The sequence below is a fragment of the Salmo salar genome, chromosome ssa03 (genome assembly GCF_905237065.1).
Source record: "Salmo salar chromosome ssa03, Ssal_v3.1, whole genome shotgun sequence".
In the NCBI taxonomy this organism is placed as follows: Eukaryota; Metazoa; Chordata; class Actinopteri; order Salmoniformes; family Salmonidae; genus Salmo; species Salmo salar.
The window spans coordinates 101,306,905-101,320,698 of NC_059444.1; the positions used below are offsets into that span (position 1 = coordinate 101,306,905).

A 13,794-nucleotide genomic window follows, 5' to 3' on the forward strand; every position below is an offset into this window, starting at 1 on the left:
TTTACAATTCTCTGGTTTTGATACGACCTGCTTTTTTTATTTAGTCTGTGGCAGTCAGATATTTTCTGTAAGATCGCCCATTACTTTGTAAATAATGACGATGTGGGTTTATTTGCCTTTTTATAATAATTAATCAAAAGTTAGCTAAAGTTATTTAAGATTTGGTCAGTTATAAAGTCTGGTCGTTATTTTTTTTTAAACTGGCTAGTCACCTAGCTAACTAGCTATCAATAAAAATAAACATTGTTTAGGAAGGTGCTTTTAGTTACCGTGGCTCGCTACGTTGTCATACAGAGGCTGTCCTTTTGTTTAGAGTTTTTCACAACGACAGCGACAAGTTTTGGATGTCGGATGACGACAGAATGTTCTAGAGACGACGACAGAATGTTCTAGAGACGACGACAGAATGTTCTAGAGACGACGACAGAATGTTCTAGAGACGTCGACAGAATGTTCTAGAGACGTCGACAGAATGTTCTAGAGACGACGACAGAATGTTCTAGAGACGTCGACAGAATGTTCTAGAGACGACGACAGAATGTTCTAGAGACGACGACAGAATGTTCTAGAGACGACGACAGAATGTTCTAGAGACGACGACAGAATGTTCTAGAGACGACGATAGAATGTTCTAGAGACGACAATAGAATGTTCTAGAGACGACAACAGAATGTTCTAGAGACATGTCGATAGGACTATAAACCAGCCTTTAGACAGTCGGACGACAACAGAATGTTCTAGAGACATGGCGATGGACGGACTATAAACCAGCCTTTAGACAGTCGGACGACAACAGAATGTTCTAGAGACGTGGCGATGGACGGACTATGAACCAGCCTTTAGACAGTCGGACGACAACAGAATGTTCTAGAGACATGTCGATAGACGGACTATAAACCAGCCTTTAGACAGTTGGAAACGCAACAAGTACTGATATTGTATCATATAACAGCACTCACAGCTGTCCAAGAAAACTCAAATGTAGACGTTTTGTGGTCTGTTTTACATATATTTGTTTAGAGGCTATTTTATACAGAAAAAAATGTGTATAAAACCCATATAAACTGAATTTACAAATTAGGACAATATTTTAGGTTTCTGAAAGAGCCTCTGTCAAAAAAAAAAAAATGAATTCATCCAAAACTGAGGCTTCAAAGCAAAAATGAAGATGTTTATTTAAACATGGTGGTCGAAACGTGAATCATAAGAGAAGAGAATAATTAGGAGAAAACAAAAACACAAGCTTTCCTCCTCATTCTAAATAGTATTTTAGATTTGATTATAATTATGTTCTGATATCAAATGCCTTACTTTTTTATTTCGCTGCGTAGTAAAAAATCTGTGTTTCTTACCTCTACTGTCACTCATTCCAAATTAGACTGGTTTGGATTTCTCCCTGACCAAGATGGCTGCCGTTTTCAGCCCGTTCTGGAACTCTGAAGTGTTTATGATAAAACCAGTCTAGTCATTTTATTAATAGGATCTCTGTTGATATGACTCTCCTGCTGTCTGTCTGTGTGTTACGGAAATGGTTTCTAGAATGTTCTTGACCTGCTCGGTCTATAACTGTCTTTTTTTTCTATCTCCAGTTGTCCGTCCTGTAACTTCCCAGCGTTGTTGGATAAAGGTGTGTCTCTGTTCAGCTGTCCCAACCCTCGCTGTCGGAAGGTGAGTTGACGCAATTGTAGGATACTGTCCTTTTTTAGTCGAGGAAATAAAATCACGTGAGATGAAACAAATTGGCTACGTTATCTACAGCCATCCACATCATTCACTTCAACCCTGAACCTTAACTACATCTCGTAATGAATAATGTGGAAATTGAGGTGACTAAACTACTTGGAGCTACCCTGGATTGTAAAACTGTCCTGGTTAAAAACATATTGATACAACAGTAGCTAAGATGGGGAGAAGTCTGTCCATAATAAAGCGCTGCTCTACCTTCTTAACAACACTATCAACAAGGCAGGTCCTACAGGCCCTAGTTTCTACCTTCTTAACAACACTATCAACAAGGCAGGTCCTACAGGCCCTAGTTTCTACCTTCTTAACAACACTATCAACAAGGCAGGTCCTACAGGCCCTAGTTTCTACCTTCTTAACAGCACTATCAACAAGGCAGGTCCTAGTTTCTACCTTCTTAACAACACTATCAACAAGGCAGGTCCTACAGGCCCTAGTTTCTACCTTCTCAACAGCACTATCAACAAGGCAGGTCCTACAGGCCCTAGTTTCTACCTTCTTAACAACACTATCAACAAGGCAGGTCCTACAGGCCCTAGTTTCTACCTTCTTAACAACACTATCAACAAGGCAGGTCGTACAGGCCCTAGTTTCTACCTTCTCAACAGCACTATCAACAAGGCAGGTCCTACAGGCCCTAGTTTCTACCTTAACAACACTATCAACAAGGCAGGTCCTAGTTTATATCTTCTTAACAACACTATCAACAAGGCAGGTCCTACAGGCCCTAGTTTCTACCTTCTTAACAACACTATCAACAAGGCAGGTCCTACAGGCCCTAGTTTCTACCTTAACAACACTATCAACAAGGCAGGTCCTACAGGCCCTAGTTTCTACCTTCTTAACAACACTATCAACAAGGCAGGTCCTACAGGCCCTAGTTTCTACCTTCTTAACAACACTATCAACAAGGCAGGTCCTACAGGCCCTAGTTTCTACCTTTAACAACACTATCAACAAGGCAGGTCCTACAGGCCCTAGTTTCTACCTTCTTAACAACACTATCAACAAGGCAGGTCCTACAGGCCCTAGTTTCTACCTTCTTAACAACACTATCAACAAGGCAGGTCCTACAGGCCCTAGTTTTGTCACGCCTGGACTACTGTTCAGTCGTGTGGTCAGGTGCCACAAATGTAAAATTGTCTCAGAACAGGGCAGCAGGGCTGGCCCTTAGATGTACACAGAGAACAAACATTAATAATATACATGTCAATCTCTCCTGGCTCAAAGTGGAGGAGAGATTGACTTCATCACTACTTGTATTTATGAGAGGTATTGACATGTTGAAATCAACGAGCTGTCTGTTTAAACTACTGGCACACAGCTCAGAGACACCCATACATACCCCACAAGACATGCCACCAGAGGTCTGTTTAAACTACTGGCACACAGCTCAGACACCCATACATACCCCACAAGACATGCCACCAGAGGTCTGTTTAAACTACTGGCACGCAGCTCAGACACCCATGCATACCCCACAAGACATGGCACCAGAGGTCTCTTCACAGTCCCCAAGTCCAGAACAGACTATGGGAGGCGCCACAGTACCACATAGAGCCATGACTACATGGAACTCTATTCCACATCCGGTAACTGATGACAGCAGGAGAATCAGATCTACAAAACATCAAAATACACCTTATGGAACAGCGGGGACTGTGAAGAGACACACACAAAGGTACAGACACATGATAACACACACACACGTGTACACATGGATTTTCTATTGTAGATATGTGGTAGTAGTGTTCTGAGGTAACACACTTAATGTATTGTAGATATGTGGTCTAGAGGTCGACCGATTATGATTTTTCAACACCGATACCGATTATTGGAGGACCAAAAAACGCCGGTACCGATTAATCGGCCAATTTAAAAAAATATATATTAAAAAATAAGTTTTATTTGTAATAATGACAATTACAACAATACTGAATGAACACTTATTTTAACTTAATATAATACATCAATAAAATCAATTTAGCCTCAAATAAATTATGAAACATGCTCAATTTGGTTTAAATAATGCAAAAAACAAAGTGTTGGAGAAGAAAGTAAAAGTGCAATATGTGCCATGTAATAAAGCTGACGTTTAAGTTCCTTACTCAGAACATGAGAAGATATGAAAGCTGGTGGTTCCTTTTAACATGAGTCTTCAATATTCCCAGGTAAGAAGTTTTAGGTTGTAGTTATTATAGGACTATTTCTCTCTATACGATTTGTATTTCATATACCTTTGACTATTGGATGTTCTTATAGGCACTTTAGTATTGCCAGTGTAACAATATAGCTTCCGTCCCTCTCCTCGCTCCTACCTGGGCTCGAACCAGGAACACATCGACAACAGCCACCCTCGAAGCAGCGTTACCCATGTAGAGCAAGGGGAACAACTACTCCAAGTCTCAGAGCGAGTGACGTTTGAAACGCTATTAGCGCGCACCTGCTAACTAGCTAGCCATTTCACATCGGTTACACCAGCCTAATCTCGGGAGTTGATAGGCTTGAAGTCATAAACAGCGCAATGCTTGAAGCATTGCGAAGGGCTGCTGGCAAAACGCACTAAAGTGCTGTTTGAATGAACGCTTACGAGCCTGCTGCTGCCTACCATCGCTCAGTCAGACTGCTCTATCAAATCATAGACTTAATTATAACATAATAACACACAGAAATACGAGCCTTAGGTCATTAATATGGTCGAATCCGGAAACTATCATCTCGAAAACAAAACGTTTTTTTCTGTCAGTGAAATACGGAACCGTTCCGTATTCTATCTAACGGGTGGCATCCCTAAGTCTAAATATTCCTGTTACATTGCACAACCTTCAATGGTATGTCATAATTCTGGCAAATTAGTTTGCAACGAGCCAGGCGGCCCAAACTGTTGCATGTACCCTGACTCTGCGTGCAATGAATGCAAAATGACACAATTTCACCTGGTTAATATTGCCTGCTAACCTGGATTTCTTTTAGCTAAATATGCAGGTTTAAAAATATATACTTCTGTGTATTGATTTTAAGAAAGGCGTTGATGTTTATGGTTCGGTACAGTCGTGCAACGATTGTGCTTTTTTCGCAAATGCGCTTTTGTTAAATCACCTCCCGTTTGGCGAAGTCGGCTGTCTTTGTTAGGAAGAAATAGTCTTCACAGTTCGCAACGAGCCAGGCGGCCCAAACTGCTGCATATACCCTGACTCTGTTTGCAAGAGAAGTGACACATTTTCCCTCGTTAAAAGAAATGAATGTTAGCAGGCAATATTAACTAAATATGCAGGTTTAAAAATATATACTTGTGTATTGATTTTAAGAAAGGCAGTGATGTTTATGGTTGGAGCAACGTGTACCTAAGCGATTATATGCAACGCAGGACAGGCTAGATAAACTAGTAATATCATCAACCATGTGTAGTTAACTAGTGATTATGATTGATTGTGTTTTATAAGATACGTTTAATGCTAGCTAGCAACTTACCTTGGCTTCTTACTGCATTCGCGTAACAGGCAGGCTCCTCGTGGAGTGCAATGTAAAGCAGGTGGTTTGAGAGTTGGACTAGTTAACCGTAAGGTTGCAAGATTGAATCCCCGAGCTGACAAGGTAAAAATCTGTCGTTCTGCCCCTGAACAAGGCAGTTAACCCACCGTTCCTAGGCCGTCATTGAAAATAAGAATGTGTTCTTAACTGACTTGCCTGGTTAAATAAAGGAAGAAAAAAATATATAAAAAAATAAACCAGGCCAAATCGGCTCCAAAAATACCGATTTCCGATTGTTATGAAAACTTGAAATCGGCCCTAATTAATCGGCCATTCCGATTAATCGGTCAACCTCTTGTGTGGTCTGAGGTAACACACTTAATGTATTGTGATAAGTGTTATGTAATGTAATAGAATTCTACATACCTGCCTTCATGTTTCTGGACCCCAGGAAGAGTAGCTGCTGCCTTGGCAGGAACTAACGGGGATCCATAATAAACCCCAGGAAGAGTAGCTGCTGCCTTGGCAGGAACTAAGGGGGAACCATAATAAACCCCAGGAAGAGTAGCTGCTGCCTTGGCAGGAACTAACGGGGATCCATAATAAACCCCAGGAAGAGTAGCTGCTGCCTTGACAGGAACTAATGGGGATCCATAATAAACCCCAGTCTCTGTAAGACAGAGGAGGATGCATGATACAGATGTAAGCATGTCCCAGTTTAAATCTCCTAAAGTAATGAATTCAGAGTAATTTAGCTTGTGCAGGACATCAGAGAGTTTAGTGTGTCTCCTGAAGCCGACTACAGTGATGTGGGAGTCCTTATACATTTGAAGTCGGAAGTTTACATACACCTTAGCCAAATACATTTAAACTCAGTTTTTCACAATTCCTGACATTTAATCCTAGTAAAAATTCCCTTTCTTAGGTCAGTTAGGATCACCACTTTATTTTAAGAATGTGAAATGTCAGAATAATAGTAGAGAGAATTATTTATTTCAGCTTTTATTTCTTTCATCACATTCCCAGTGGGTCAGAAGTTTACATGCACTCAATTAGTATTTGGTAGCATTGCCTTTTAAATTGTTTAACTTGGGTCAAACGTTTCGGGTAGCCTTCCACAAGCTTCCCACAATAAGTTGGGTGAATTTTGGCCCATTCCTCCTGACATAGCTGGTGTAACTGAGTCAGGTTTGTAGGCCTCCTTGCTCGAACACGTTTTTCAGTTCTGCCCACACATTTTCTATAGGATTGAGGTCAGGGCTTTGTGATGGCCACTCCAATACCTTGACTTTGTTGTCCTTAAGCCATTTTGCCACAACTTTGGAAGTATTCTTGAGTCATTGTCCATTTGGAAGACCCATTTGCGACCAAGCTTTAACTTCCTGACTGATGTCTTGAGATGTTGCTTCAATATATCCACATCATTTTCCTCCCTCATGATGCCATCTATTTTGTGAGGTGCACCAGTCCCTCCTGCAGCAAAGCACCCCCACAACATGATGCTGCCACCCCCGTGCTTCACGGTTGGGATGGTGTTCTTCGGCTTGCAAAGCCTCCCCCTTTTTCCTCCAAACATAACGATGGTCATTATGGCCAAACAGTTCTATTTCTGTTTCATCAGACCAGAGGACATTTCTCCAAAAAGTACAGTCTTTGTCCCCATGTGCAGTTGCAAACCGTAGTCTGGCTTTTTTCTGGTGGTTTTGGAGCAGTGGCTTCTTCCTTGCTGAGCGGCCTTTCAGGTTATGTCGATTATAGGACTCGTTTTACTGTGGATATAGATACTTTTGTACCTGTTTCCTCCAGCATCTTCACAAGGTCCTTTGCTGTTGTTCTGGGATTGATTTGCACCAAAGTAAGTTAATCTCTAGGAGACAGAGCGAGTCTCCTTCCAGAGCGGTATGACGGCTGCGTGGTCCCATGGTGTTTATACTTACGTACTATTGTTTGTACAGATGAACGTGGTACCTTCAGGCATTTGGAAATTGCTCCCAAGGATGAACCAGACTTGTGGAGGCCTACAATTTTTTGGTCTTGGCTGATTTCTTTTGATTTTCCCATGATGTCAAGCAAAGAGGCACTGAGTTTGAAGGTAGGCCTTGAAATACATCCACAGGTAAACCTTCAATTGACTCAAATAATGTCAATTAGCCTATCAGAAGCTTCTAAAGCCGTGACATCATTTTCTGTAATTTTAAAGGCACAGTCAACTTAGTGTATGTAAACTTCTGACCCACTGGTATTGTGATTTAAGTGAAATAATCTGTCTGTAAACAATTGTTGTAAAAAGGACTTGTGTCATGCACAAAGTAGATGTCCTAACCGACTTGCCAAAACTATAGTTTGTTAATAATACATTTGTGGAGTGGTTGAAAAACGAGTTTTAATGACTCCAACCTAAGTGTATGTAAACTTCTGACTTCAACTGTAGATGATCTGTCCTGTAGTTCTCTCCTCTCTGTCCTGTAGTTCTCTCCTCTCTGTCCTGTAGTTCTCTCCTCTCTGTCCTGTAGTTCTCTCCTCTCTGTCCTGTAGTTCTCTCCTCTCTGTCCTGTAGTTCTCTCCTCTCTGTCCTGTAGTTCTCTCCTCTCTGTCCTGTAGTTCTCTCCTCTCTGTCCTGTAGTTCTCTCCTCTCTGTCCTGTAGTTCTCTCCTCTCTGTCCTGTAGTTCTCTCCTCTCTGTCCTGTAGTTCTCTCCTCTCTGTCCTGTAGTTCTCTCCTCTCTGTCCTGTAGTTCTCTCCTCTCTGTCCTGTAGTTCTCTCCTCTCTGTCCTGTAGTTCTCTCCTCTCTGTCCTGTAGTTCTCTCCTCTCTGTCCTGTAGTTCTCTCCTCTCTGTCCTGTAGTTCTCTCCTCTCTGTCCTGTAGTTCTCTCCTCTCTGTCCTGTAGTTCTCTCCTCTCTGTCCTGTAGTTTTCTCCTCTCTGTCCTGTAGTTTTCTCCTCTCTGTCCTGTAGTTTTCTCCTCTCTGTCCTGTAGTTTTCTCCTCTCTGTCCTGTAGTTCTCTCCTCTCTGTCCTGTAGTTCTCTCCTCTCTGTCCTGTAGTTCTCTCCTCTCTGTCCTGTAGTTCTCTCCTCTCTGTCCTGTAGTTCTCTCCTCTCTGTCCTGTCGTTCTCTCCTCTGTCCTGTAGATGGAGACAGAGCTCCATGACTGATCTAGTCTTCCTCAGTCCGTCTCTTCCTCCTCCTCCTCAGTGTGTCACACTGCATTCCTGGGGCTAAGTTCACACACACAGACACACAGTCTGAATACCCATACTTGTGTTCTTAATAGTAGGCGTTTTGGTAATGTGAATATATAACGTTTTATAGTATGTGACATGTAGATAGATAGTGGAGGGCTTTAAATGCCAGGATGTAATACTCATTTTGGGGTTTTACATTTACATTTTAGTCATTTAGCAGACGCTCTTATCCAGAGCGACTTACAGTAGTGAATGCATACATTTCATTAAAAAAAAAATTCTTCCCCGTACTGGTCCCCCGTGGGAATCGAACCCAAAACCCTGGTGTTGCAAACACCATGCTCTACCAACTGAGCCACACGGGACCGTTTTCATCTAGTAAAATTCACTGCATCACTAATGAGGAAGAGAAGGTGACGAGCTGTTCCCAAATGAATGACTGGAGGGGGGTCCCCCTGGCTCAATACTACTCTCATGCCCTGCCCCTTCTAATCCTGCCCTCCCATTGGCTGAAACCAATTTTCCTTCCATGTCAAATGTGTTTCAGATCATGTTTGACCCAGATTCTCTTCCCTCGTTTCTGTCTGACCGACTGACACACACACACACACACACACACACACACACACTGTTTTCCACATGTGGTTATGAGATTTGTGGGGCGGCAGTTAGCCTAGTGGTTAGTTAGAGCGTTGGGCTTGTAACCGGAAAGGTTGCTAGATCAAATCCCCCGAGCTGACAAGGTATAAATCTGTCGTTCTGCCCCCTGAACAAGGCAGTTAACCCACTGTTCCCTGGTAGGCTGTCATTGAAAATAAGAATTTGTTCTTAACTGACTTACCTAGTTAAATAAAAGGTTAAATAATAATAATAGTTTGAACTGTGTGTGTGTGTGTGTGTGTGTGTGTGTGTGTGTGTGTGTGTGTGTGTGTGTGTGTGTGTGTGTGTGTGTGTGTGTGTGTGTGTGTTAGTTGCTGCAGCTGTCAACATGACTGTATGTGTGAGGCTTCACACACACTTCAGTAGTATATCTGGGTGTGTTTCCCCAGACCATGTGCTCTAACAGCACCCCTTTCCCCAGACCATGTGCTCTAACAGCACCCCTTTCCCCAGACCATGTGCTCTAACAGCACCCCTTTCCCCAGACCATGTGCTCTAACAGCACCCCTTTCCCCAGACCATGTGCTCTAACAGCACCCCTTTCCCCTCCCCAGACCATGTGCTCTAACAGCACCCCTTTCCCCAGACCATGTGCTCTAACAGTACCTCTTTCCCCTCCCCAGACCATGTGCTCTGACAGCACCCCTTTCCCCAGACCATGTGCTCTAACAGCACCCCTTTCCCCTCCCCAGACCATGTGCTCTAACAGCACCCCTTTCCCCAGACCATGTGCTCTAACAGTACCTCTTTCCCCCAGACCATGTGCTCTAACAGTACCTCTTTCCCCAGACCATGTGCTCTAACAGTACCCCTTTCCCCAGACCATGTGCTCTAACAGCACCCCTTTCCCCAGACCATGTGCTCTAACAGCACCCCTTTCCCCAGACCATGTGCTCTAACAGCACCCCTTTCCCCCAGACCATGTGCTCTAACAGCACCCCTTTCCCCAGACCATGTGCTCTAACAGCACCCCTTTCCCCAGACCATGTGCTCTAACAGCACCCCTTTCCCCAGACCATGTGCTCTAACAGCACCCCTTTCCCCAGACCATGTGCTCTAACAGCACCCCTTTCCCCAGACCATGTGCTCTGACAGCACCCCTTTCCCCTCCCCAGACCATGTGCTCTGACAGCACCCCTTTCCCCTTTCCCCAGACCATGTGCTCTAACAGCACCCCTTTCCCCTCCCCAGACCATGTGCTCTGACAGCACCCCTTTCCCCTCCCCAGACCATGTGCTCTGACAGCACCCCTTTCCCCTTTCCCCAGACCATGTGCTCTAACAGTACCTCTTTCCCCTCCCCAGACCATGTGCTCTGACAGCACCCCTTTCCCCTCCCCAGACCATGTGCTCTAACAGCACCCCTTTCCCCAGACCATGTGCTCTGACAGCACCCCTTTCCCCTCCCCAGACCATGTGCTCTAACAGCACCCCTTTCCCCAGACCATGTGCTCTGACAGTACCCCTTTCCCCAGACCATGTGCTCTAACAGCACCCCTTTCCCCTCCCCAGACCATGTGCTCTGACAGCACCCCTTTCCCCTCCCCAGACCATGTGCTCTGACAGCACCCCTTTCCCCTCCCCAGACCATGTGCTCTGACAGCACCCCTTTCCCCTCCCCAGACCATGTGCTCTAACAGTACCCCTTTCCCCAGACCATGTGCTCTAACAGCACCCCTTTCCCCAGACCATGTGCTCTAACAGCACCCCTTTCCCCAGACCATGTGCTCTAACAGTACCCCTTTCCCCAGACCATGTGCTCTAACAGCACCCCTTTCCCCTCCCCAGACCATGTGCTCTAACAGCACCCCTTTCCCCAGACCATGTGCTCTAACAGCACCCCTTTCCCCAGACCATGTGCTCTAACAGCACCCCTTTCCCCAGACCATGTGCTCTAACAGCACCCCTTTCCCCAGACCATGTGCTCTAACAGTACCCCTTTCCCCTCCCCAGACCATGTGCTCTAACAGTACCTCTTTCCCCTCCCCAGACCATGTGCTCTGACAGCACCCCTTTCCCCAGACCATGTGCTCTAACAGCACCCCTTTCCCCTCCCCAGACCATGTGCTCTGACAGCACCCCTTTCCCCTCCCCAGACCATGTGCTCTAACAGTACCCCTTTCCCCTCCCCAGACCATGTGCTCTGACAGCACCCCTTTCCCCTCCCCAGACCATGTGCTCTAACAGCACCCCTTTCCCCAGACCATGTGCTCTAACAGCACCCCTTTCCCCTCCCCAGACCATGTGCTCTAACAGCACCCCTTTCCCCAGACCATGTGCTCTGACAGCACCCCTTTCCCCTCCCCAGACCATGTGCTCTAACAGCACCCCTTTCCCCAGACCATGTGCTCTAACAGCACCCCTTTCCCCAGACCATGTGCTCTAACAGCACCCCTTTCCCCTCCCCAGACCATGTGCTCTGACAGCACCCCTTTCCCCTCCCCAGACCATGTGCTCTAACAGCACCCCTTTCCCCAGACCATGTGCTCTAACAGCACCCCTTTCCCCTCCCCAGACCATGTGCTCTAACAGCACCCCTTTCCCCTCCCCAGACCATGTGCTCTGACAGCACCCCTTTCCCCTCCCCAGACCATGTGCTCTGACAGCACCCCTTTCCCCTCCCCAGACCATGTGCTCTGACAGCACCCCTTTCCCCTCCCCAGACCATGTGCTCTAACAGCACCCCTTTCCCCAGACCATGTGCTCTGACAGCACCCCTTTCCCCAGACCATGTGCTCTAACAGCACCCCTTTCCCCAGACCATGTGCTCTAACAGCACCCCTTTCCCCAGACCATGTGCTCTGACAGCACCCCTTTCCCCAGACCATGTGCTCTAACAGCACCCCTTTCCCCAGACCATGTGCTCTAACAGCACCCCTTTCCCCAGACCATGTGCTCTAACAGTACCCCTTTCCCCTCCCCAGACCATGTGCTCTAACAGCACCCCTTTCCCCAGACCATGTGCTCTAACAGCACCCCTTTCCCCAGACCATGTGCTCTAACAGCACCCCTTTCCCCAGACCATGTGCTCTAACAGCACCCCTTTCCCCAGACCATGTGCTCTGACAGCACCCCTTTCCCCAGACCATGTGCCCTAACAGCACCCCTTTCCCCAGACCATGTGCTCTGACAGTACCCCTTTCCCCTCCCCAGACCATGTGCTCTGACAGTACCCCTTTCCCCAGACCATGTGCTCTGACAGCACCCCTTTCCCCTCCCCAGACCATGTGCTCTGACAGCACCCCTTTCCCCAGACCATGTGCTCTAACAGCACCCCTTTCCCCAGACCATGTGCTCTGACAGTACCCCTTTCCCCAGACCATGTGCTCTAACAGCACCCCTTTCCCCAGACCATGTGCTCTGACAGTACCCCTTTCCCCAGACCATGTGCTCTGACAGCACCCCTTTCCCCAGACCATGTGCTCTGACAGTACATTTCATTCCAGACTCCCCTCTCTCCCTCCTCCCCTCTGTCACACCCACAGCAGCTCCTCCCCCAATCAGATTGTGTGTAAAAGTCTTCTGTTTCCTTATAAGGGCTGTTGCAGCCTGTTGCAGCCTGTTGCAGCCTGTTGCAGAGAGGAAGGGAAGGGAGTGGAAATCAGAACAGAAACAGAGGAGAGGATGAGAGACGGCATGAATGAAAATGACTGGACAAGAATGCAGGGATACATAGTCTGACACACTGAATACACACACTCTCTCTCTCACACACACACACACACACACACACACACACACACACACACACACACACACACACACACACACACACACACACACACACACACTCCCATCCTCTGGCTGTTGCCTCAAGGGTGTGATCTTTCACTGTCTATATTCATCCACTCCTCCTCTCTCCCTCCCTATTGTCTGTCTTAGCTAATGCTAACCCACTGCTCTGCTATCATGAAGACAGGCTCTATAGCTAATGCTAACCCACTGCTCTGCTATCATGAAGACAGGCTCTATAGCTAACTGGCTAATGCTAACCCACTGCTCTGCTATCATGAAGACAGGCTCTATAGCTAACTGGCTAATGCTAACCCACTGCTCTGCTATCATGTTGACAGGCTCTATAGCTAACTGGCTAATGCTAACCCACTGCTCTACTAAAGCTATCATGGAGACAGGCTCTATAGCTAACTGGCTAATGCTAACCCACTGCTCTGCCATCATGGAGACAGGCTCTATAGCTAACTGGCTAATGCTAACCCACTGTTCTGCTATCATGGAGACAGGCTCTATAGCTAACTGGCTAATGCTAACCCACTACTAAAGCTATCATTTAAAAATAAAAATAACACAACACTACATAAAGAGGTACGGGGGGCTGTGAGATTATTTTATATACTCTTTGAAGAGGTAGGGTTTCAGACGTTTGGTAAGATGGACAGGGACTCTGCTGTCCTAGCTTCAGGGGGAAGATGGACAGGGACTATGCTGTCCTAGCTTCAGGGGGAAGATGGACAGGGACTCTGCTGTCCTAGCTTCAGGGGGAAGATGGGCAGGGACTCTGCTGTCCTAGCTTCAGGGGGAAGATGGACAGGGACTCTGCTGTCCTAGCATCAGGGGGAAGATGGACAGGGACTCTGCTGTCCTAGCATCAGGGGGAAGATGGACAGGGACTCTGCTGTCCTAGCATCAGGGGGAAGATGGACAGGGACTCTGCTGTCCTAGCATCAGGGGGAAGATGGACAGGGACTCTGCTGTCCTAGCTTCAGGGGGAAGATGGACAGG

The 13,794-nt window shown here is 46.3% G+C and overlaps 1 protein-coding gene across 1 annotated transcript in view; it reads left to right on the plus strand.

The window, feature by feature from the left end:
* The window catches only part of rnf216 (ring finger protein 216), a 50,761-nt gene that overhangs the window by 15,226 nt on the left and 21,741 nt on the right, over positions 1 to 13,794 (plus strand). Inside the window, exon 13 of the mRNA XM_045716092.1 lies at positions 1,590 to 1,668. Coding sequence (XP_045572048.1) covers positions 1,590 to 1,668 — 79 coding nt within the window. The remainder of the gene's footprint in view (positions 1 to 1,589; positions 1,669 to 13,794) is intronic.